The following is an 8,055-nucleotide window of genomic DNA, read 5'->3' as shown; positions in this document are numbered from 1 at the left end:
CTCAAAGCGCGGGGCCCCCAAAAGCGCGGGGCCCGTGGCAGTCTGCCATTCTGCCTTATGGGTAATCCGGCCCTGACAGTTCCATTTCTTACTTGAAATTTTAAATCAAGATTTTTTTTGAGCAAAAGAGAGAGAGAGGCAGGGTATACTTAGCTCCTTTTTGTGATTAACCTATAGTAACACTGGTCACTACTCATTTGTGACAGCTCTTTCTGAACTATTACCAATAAAATTTCATTTTAGTTTAGCTATGGACTTTGTAGCGCCTTCTGCCATTCCTTATTAAGGACCCTGATTAGTGATTAGAGCATTGAACAACCAACTACTTATGCTCTATTCAATTAGCCACCTGTCAATAGGCTGGCAGATATAATGTGAAAAATATTCCAAATTGACAAACATGAAATTATCTAGACCACAGTAATTTTGTCAAAAGGAAAATACATTTGAATTACTTACCTAAGCAATGAAGTGCATAGTTGAACATTAACATGTTTGGAGCCAAGTTTCACGCAGTTCTTGCCAAGCTTTGTGATTTTCCTCAAAGGAGGAACTCGGGTGGAGAGAAGTTTTATCATTTTAGAAGTGATGATGTAGGTATCAATAAAATCTCAAGTACTTATCCTGTCATCACCTACACACAAACTGTCATTTTGAACAGAGTTCTCTTGCAAATGAGCTAGCAGCTATATTGACGGTTGCTAGCTTGTTAGTTGATAGGTAGAAATGGTCAAAAACTTGAGAAATAACACAACTTGAAATTGATTTGAATGAAAAATTCAAATGGCCAAAAAAAGGACTTCTTATCAAATTTACAAAATTTCAAAAAGTGAATAATTCGAATTTCCCCGCTTCCAAGTTTCAAGAGAGGTGATTATCCAGCACTTCGAACCTCCGTGGACCTCTTTCCAACAGGTGCTGCTATCACTGTTCAGAGATGGAACTACAACGAGAATTTCAAAATGGCCGTTTTTTGTTGTCAAAAATTTTGTTTTATTTCAGAAAGTGGTTTTTGAGCGAGCGGTGTAGGTGTCATTTCTTCGTCTTTTTTTCCTTAAAAAATATAATTAATTAAATTAACAATTTAAAATACTGCCGTTTATATTTTTTGAACAATTAAAACTGTAAATAATTATTTTCATCTAACTGTTTTATGTCCTTTGCTTCAAATGAATGTAAAGTTAGGGATATTAAAAATCGTGACAATGATATTGATAACGTTAAGAGTAGGTAAACTTTACCTTTTGATCTGACAACTTCACTAATTAAATGTGATAATAACTATTGTGAAATAATGTAAAGAATTAGTAATTAAGTATCAGTTAATAACCAGGTTTTAAATAGAAAGAACTGGCTAAACAGGTAAAAACCAAAGAATGTGAAGAATCTTACAGAAATCTTGTCAAGTCTGGTTGGTTCACAGGTCAAATTTCTAATCTAATCAAGTACAGGTACTGGTAGTTGTCTTCTAATACAGATGATTCAGAGGGTCAGTGGACCCAAAATGCCATTTCTATCACTCTTGCATGATCCCATTCTTAGGGCAGATTCCACAGTTAAATTTGTCCTGTTTGTAAACATATAATTAGAAGATCTTGCATGTGTTTAAGGCCAAATTCAAAGTGGTTTGACAAGTTTGAATTTTCTGTACCTACTTGTGTGGGAATTTACTTAGCATTAGATACTTTTGCTCACTCAAGTGTATGTTTGAGTATTTTCTCACAACTCTGAATTCAGTCCTCAATCTCAAGACTTGAGACTCATGACTCATGAGTAATCAACAGATCCTATCATCCTATTAAAATATTAAATAGATATCAAGAGCTTTTAATTATTTTAATAAATTCTACAACTTCACCTATGAGTTACAGGTTTACAGTCTCTTGTGAACTCCATGTTGGTATATTATTGGACAGTTTTCATGAATCTGTGCTTCCATGTCTTTGTAATTACAGATTCATGGAAAATGTGTTCAAATGGACCAATATAGAGTTATTGGACTGTAGACCTGGAGGTTGGGGGTTTTGTGTCATTTACCAGTTTATTGTCATGTTATCTTACCTGTACCTAGTAAAATCATTTTAACATTGTAACCTCTCTTTTCAACATTGTATTGTAACCAACCAACTTTAAAATTGTAACTGTTCTTTTGCCCCCATGCCACAAATGAGTGTACCTATCCTAAATCCAAACTGATTCATAGAAACAAGCTTGCATAGTTTTCCATCCGTGGCACAAGCTTTGCTTTAACAGATGGATATTACCATTTATATGAATTTTTATGTTCTGTTGATGTGTTGAATTTTTATTTAATAAATGGAAACTTAAACTTTAAAATTGTAACTGTTCTTTTGCCCCCATGCCACAAATGAGTGTACCTATCCTAAATCCAAACTGATTCATAGAAACAAGCTTACATAGTTCCCCATCCGTGGCACAAGCTTTGCTTTAACAGATGGATATTATCATTTATATCAATTTTTATGTTCTGTTGATGTGTCGAATTTTTATTTAATAAATGGACACTTGAAAAATTAAATCCTATCTAGAGCCTTTAAATAAGCAGACCACTGACCAATAACTTACCTAATGTTGAAACAGAAACAAGTGCTAAAATCTGTTATTATGATCTGCTTCAAAACTTGATTTATCTGTTTAGGAAATTTTCAAACCACTCTTGGCCAATATCCACTCTGTCCTTGTTCATAGCAGTGAATCACTTTGGATCAATTCTGTCATTGTTACTTACCTATTTTTAATTACTTGCTTAAGTAATCCTCATTTAAATATAAAATGTAATCCACTTATCTTGTTTACCTAGGTACTAAAGTTAATGTTATGATCTGCTTCAAAACTTGATTTATCTGTTTAGGAAATTTTCAAACCACTCTTGGCCAATATCCACTCTGTCCTTGTTCATAGCAATGAATCACTTTGGATCAATTCTGTCATTGTTACCTATTTTTAATTACTTGCTTAAGTACTTAATCCTCATTAAAATGTAATCCACTTATCTTGTTTACCTAGGTACTAAAGTAAAATACAGATCAAATCCACTTGAGTAGTTGTGGTATCTCACAACTTGAACAGAAACCTTTCTAAAGGTTCAAATAAAGTTGACGGCCAATATCCACTCTGTCCTTGTTCATAGCAGTGAATCACTTTGGATCAATTCTGTCATTGTTACCTATTTTTAATTACTTGCTTAAGTAATCCTCATTAAAATAGGCCAATATCCACTCTGTCCTTGTTCATAGCAGTGAATCACTTTGGATCAATTCTGTCATTGTTACCTATTTTTAATTACTTGCTTAATCCTCATTAAAATGTAATCCACTTATCTTGTTTACCTAGGTACTAAAGTAAAATACAGAACAAATCCACTTGAGTAGTGGTGGTATCTCACAACTTGAACAGAAACCTTTCTAAAGGTTCAAATAAAGTTGACAAAACAAATCAAAGTAAAATAATCCAACAAATAGTGTGGGATACCTATCTCACAGCTTGTGTTGTAGTGGTGGTATCTCACAACTTGAACAGAAACCTTTCTAAAGGTTCAAATAAAGTTGACAAAACAAATCAAAGTAAAATAATCCAACACATAGTGTGGGATACCTATCTCACAGCTTGTGTCAAACCTTTAGTTTCTAAGTAAAACAACATACAAATCAAACCCAATGTATAACTAGTAACTTGGTTCTCAGTATGGATAGCATGTCCAACAAGAACATCGTGGTAGAGTGGTTGAAATCCCTGCACCTTGGTCAGTATGCAGAATCCTTCATTGACAATGGTTACGACGATTTGGAGATCTGCAAACAAATCGGTGACCCTGATCTGGACGCTATTGGGGTTCTGAACACAAATCATCGGAATCGACTCTTGGGCTCCATCAAAACTCTACGAGAGGAAGGAGCGGCAAATGTTTATTTCACCCTAGAGGAGAGTCAACTTATCCAGGAGAATTGCAAGTGTGATAATGACTCGAAAAGTTCCACAGAGAAGCTGGAGTCACCTGGAGGTAGTGGGAGATCAAGACGAAGTAACTCTACGTCAAGTATTGCTGGGGAGTTTGCTGATGATTATGAGGAAGGGAAAGCACAGCTGATCCGAATACCCAAGCTACAACTCAAGATGCTGATCCGAGATAAACTCCTGCAGGATAATGTCAAGCTGAGTGCGCAGCCCTATTCTACTCAGGTAAGAAATCAACAATACATTGTCCTGCAGGATAATGTCAAGCTGAGTGCGCAGCCCTATTCTACTCAGGTAAGAAATCAACAATACATTCGGCTTCAGGTATAATCCGCCTAACACTTCGCATGCTACTGGTAGAAGTAGAAACACTATCGTATGTAAGTTGGTAACGGCCGGGTCTACAGTCTCATATTAACTTCAGGGTGATGGAAGAAACTCTCCAAAATGCATGTTGTGTAAGTTGGTAACGGCCGGGTCTACAGTCTCATATTAACTTCAGGGTGATGGAAGAAACTCTCCAAAATGCATGTTGAGCCAAAAAGTTTTCATTTATCATTTATTAATATAATATATATGTGTACCTATTTGGTACTTGTATTTAACGGAAAATATCCTTTTACATATTTATTACAGAACAAACAACATAACAACATCAGAACATACAAAATTTGTATAAATGATATAGGTACCCATCCATAAAAGCAGAGCTTGTGCCATGGATGGTGAGAGGAGCTAGTGGTAAGTAGTGGCATCAGCCAATCGGTGCTCCATCCTGAAAGGTACCTACAGTAGTCATAGCCAGTAGAAAGTTGATTAACCATTCAATGAGAGTTAAAGAAACAAGGTAGGTATACACTATACAGGAGCTATGTTTATCAGAACAATGGTCTTGTAGTTGCACAGGTACATAGATTACAAATGGGAATTTCTCATGTCAGAAGGATTAGGGAATGAAGGATTTTTATTTCAATGGATTTTTAAAAATACTTACTTAATAATAAATTAGTAAATACCTAAATACTACATATGTAACTATCTATCTATATATATAAAAAAAAAATCAATGGACAGAACTTGAGTGTTAAAAAAATATAAATTGTACATCAACTACCTAGACCTTTATGTACATACCTGCCTAAAATATCAACTTTTACAAGGCTCTGGAAAGATTGTTTGAACAGTTTATACAAAATCAGCAAACACATTATTCAATGTAATGAATTGTCATTTCCAGTCATAAATTAACTGTAGACAACTAGATAGGACTTCCTAACTATTATTCAATGCAATGGGTTCATTCACTTAGCACATAAGGAAAAATGAAAACTCATGAACAAAATGATCTGATAAGACAAACACATTAGGACTTAAGAGACCCATAGGTATTGGGGTTGTTATCAAACTGAAGTACAAACAATATCACTTGATTATTGATGGACAATTTAATAAGTGTGACTCAAAAAGTTGATTATTATGCTCTGATGTAATTATTTTTCACAGTTCCCAGGGCCGGATTAGCCCCCCGCGGGGCCCGGGGCAGTTTCAAAGGCGCGGGGCCCCCATTATTCAATGCAGTGGGTTCATTCACTTAGCACATAAGGAAAAATGAAAACTCATGAACAAAATGATCTGATAAGACAAACACATTAGAGGACTTAAGAGACCCATAGGTATTGTGTTGTTATCAAACTGAAGTACAAACAATATCACTTGATTATTGATGGACAATTTACATTAAGTGTGACTCAAAAAGTTGATTATTATGCTCTGATGTAATTATTTTTCACAGTTCCATTTCTTACTTGAAATTTTAAATAAAGATTTTTTTTTTGAGCAAAAGAGAGAGAGGCAGGGTATACTTAACTCCTTTTTGTGATTAACCTATAGTAACACTGGTCACTGCTAATTTGTGACAGCTCTTTCTGAACTATTACCAATAAAATTTCATTTTAGATTAGCTATTTATTAAGGACCCTGATTAGTGATTAGAGCACAGAACAACCAACTACTTATGCTCTATTCAATTAGCCACCTGTCTGTGTCTTTAAATAATAAATTATTAGGTGCAAAATAAAGTATCCTTTTTCAGCCTTTGCCCATTGACCTTTTCAACATTTAAGTAGGTAGGTGGAGAGATAACGTACTCCCCTTGTCTCTAAAAGTCAATAGGGTTTTTACTTTTTTATTTCATGGTCGTAGGTAAGGTAGAAATAAGAATACCCAAGTATAGATAGATTAGGTACATTGAAATGCTTTCAATTTCAAAGGGATATTTCCCCCCCGTTTGACGATTTTGATACGAGATTTATTGAAAGGTATCTCAGAACCAAGGAAGTATATGATGAATAGCACGAATACCTTATTTAAGCCCTTCCTAAATTAGCAACGACAATCTTTTCTTGGTTTTTCGTAAAAATAGCTATATACTTATCTACCTTAGGTACCTGCAAGCTGTACTTAACAAGGTACCGTTAGGACAGTTCAGGAGATCTTATCCACAATCTATTAGCATCATCATTATCATTGATAATGGCGCTTACTTTGATAATGTCTTATTCCTCGAAAAGCCAGAGATAAGATCTATTCTGTTCCATATGATCTATTTTCTATTCCATGCACATGTCACCATTTTAATTACTGGAAGCTCGTTTTGCCCATAAGTAAAAACTCGAGCACTAAAGAACCCGAGATTCGAGTTTAGAGAAAAAAAAAATAACTCATAAGTTACTCTACACAGAAGATCTAGACTAGATCTTAACAATTTGATTGATAGGATTCTATATCGGACCGTAGATACCTGAGAATACGCAGCTGTGTTCTGATAATGAATTGTCATTTCCAGTCATAAATTAACTGTAGACAACTAGATAGGACTTCCTAACTTTCCTAACTAGATAGGAGTCGAGAAACAAAAGATCTCTGTGTGTGTTGAAATTTTGAATGACCGAAGTTATAAAGCTGCAACAACAATGATCATTTAATCAGAACACACGTCAATGCGCAAGGCCAAGTTCCATTTACTTACCTGTAAGTACCGAGGTCTGTCAAACAGCAACAAAATAATAGGTATAATTCTGAGTGAGGTCTTTGACATTTTGGAAGTCTTGGTGTTCTTACTGGAATTTGGCCTAGCTCACTACCTTGCCATCAGATTTTGAATTAGATTCCACCGAACTGAAAGTGTCAACTTATACCTACATCATACATTTTTCTTATATCTACCTAAGACTTTTTTATTCCCCTCAAAATACCTAACATGTTCACTTGAGACAAGATAGTGATGGTAATATGTTGGCGGAGTGGTTCCCAGATCCTGTGTCTTATGCACCTATTATCATCGTCGGTGATCAGTGTAAACAGGAGAACGCGTGTTTCAATCCCAGTCTAGAATTTCCTTTTAGCTATTCCTGATAGCCTGATACTTAAGTATTTGGCTCTACATTTAATCAGAACACACGTCAATGCGCAAGGCCAAGTTCCATTTACCTGTAAGTACCGAGGTCTGTTAAACAGCAACAAAATAATAGATATAATTCTGAGTGAGGTCTTTAACATTTTGGAGGTCTTAAGGGTTGAGAAATCAAATCCCCTGTATTTTAGGCAAAGTTCCTTCCTAGCTGTTATCGTTCAGTATCGATAGTATTGGATTTGACATGTAAGTACCTATGAACCATAGTAGAAGGAATAAGTACTTACACCAGCGCAGTAAGAGGAACAAGGTACGAGTAGGTACTTGAATCACACCGAGTGATGAGAACTAGGCAAAGTTCCTTCCCAGCTGTTATCGTTCAGTATCGATAGTATTGGATTTGACATGTAAGTACCTATGAACCATAGTAGAAGGAACAAGTACTTACACCAGCATAGTAAGAGGAACAAGGTACGAGTAGGTACCTATACTTGAATCACACCGAGTGATGAGAAACATTATTTTGTGCTTGGCTGTTACTTCTCCCCCCTATTATGTTGACCTCATCCTCTATTACTTGTTCTTCCCTCTTCTCCTCCTCCTCTAAATCTTTTTCTTCACTTTCCTCCTCATCTGTCTTATTCTCTCCCTCTTTATTAGGGGAAGTG

General features: G+C 35.5%; 1 protein-coding gene and 1 long non-coding RNA gene across 2 annotated transcripts; both read left to right on the top strand.

Annotated features, from left to right (window-relative positions):
* The first annotated feature begins 1,020 nt into the window (after positions 1-1,020).
* Positions 1,021-3,121, top strand: LOC113470599. Its single transcript, XR_003393597.1, has 2 exons — positions 1,021-1,451; positions 3,028-3,121. It is a non-coding gene; the product is annotated as an uncharacterized LOC113470599 (long non-coding RNA).
* A 552-nt stretch (positions 3,122-3,673) lies between these two features.
* LOC103516871 (sterile alpha motif domain-containing protein 5-like) lies at positions 3,674-4,413 on the top strand. The gene is made up of 2 exons (XM_026829149.1): positions 3,674-4,200; positions 4,270-4,413. Exons 1-2 carry the CDS (start codon positions 3,706-3,708, stop codon positions 4,303-4,305), a joined length of 531 nt encoding a protein of 176 aa, XP_026684950.1. The 5' UTR covers positions 3,674-3,705; the 3' UTR covers positions 4,306-4,413.
* Positions 4,414-8,055: the final 3,642 nt, after the last annotated feature.

This window comes from Diaphorina citri, unplaced genomic scaffold (genome assembly GCF_000475195.1).
Source record: "Diaphorina citri unplaced genomic scaffold, Diaci psyllid genome assembly version 1.1 scaffold1684, whole genome shotgun sequence".
NCBI classification, from domain to species: Eukaryota; Metazoa; Arthropoda; class Insecta; order Hemiptera; family Psyllidae; genus Diaphorina; species Diaphorina citri.
The sequence above is the reverse complement of the archived record's forward strand: the minus strand, read 5'-3'. Positions and strand labels throughout refer to the sequence as shown.

Bases quoted from the DNA above. Each gene is read 5' to 3' on its own strand.
- LOC103516871 (XM_026829149.1), top strand. From the start codon at position 3,706: ATGGATAGCATGTCCAACAAGAACATCGTGGTAGAGTGGTTGAAATCC. The intron at 4,201-4,269 runs GTAAGAAATCAA...TATTCTACTCAG, and splicing joins CGCAGCCCTATTCTACTCAG to GTAAGAAATCAACAATACAT.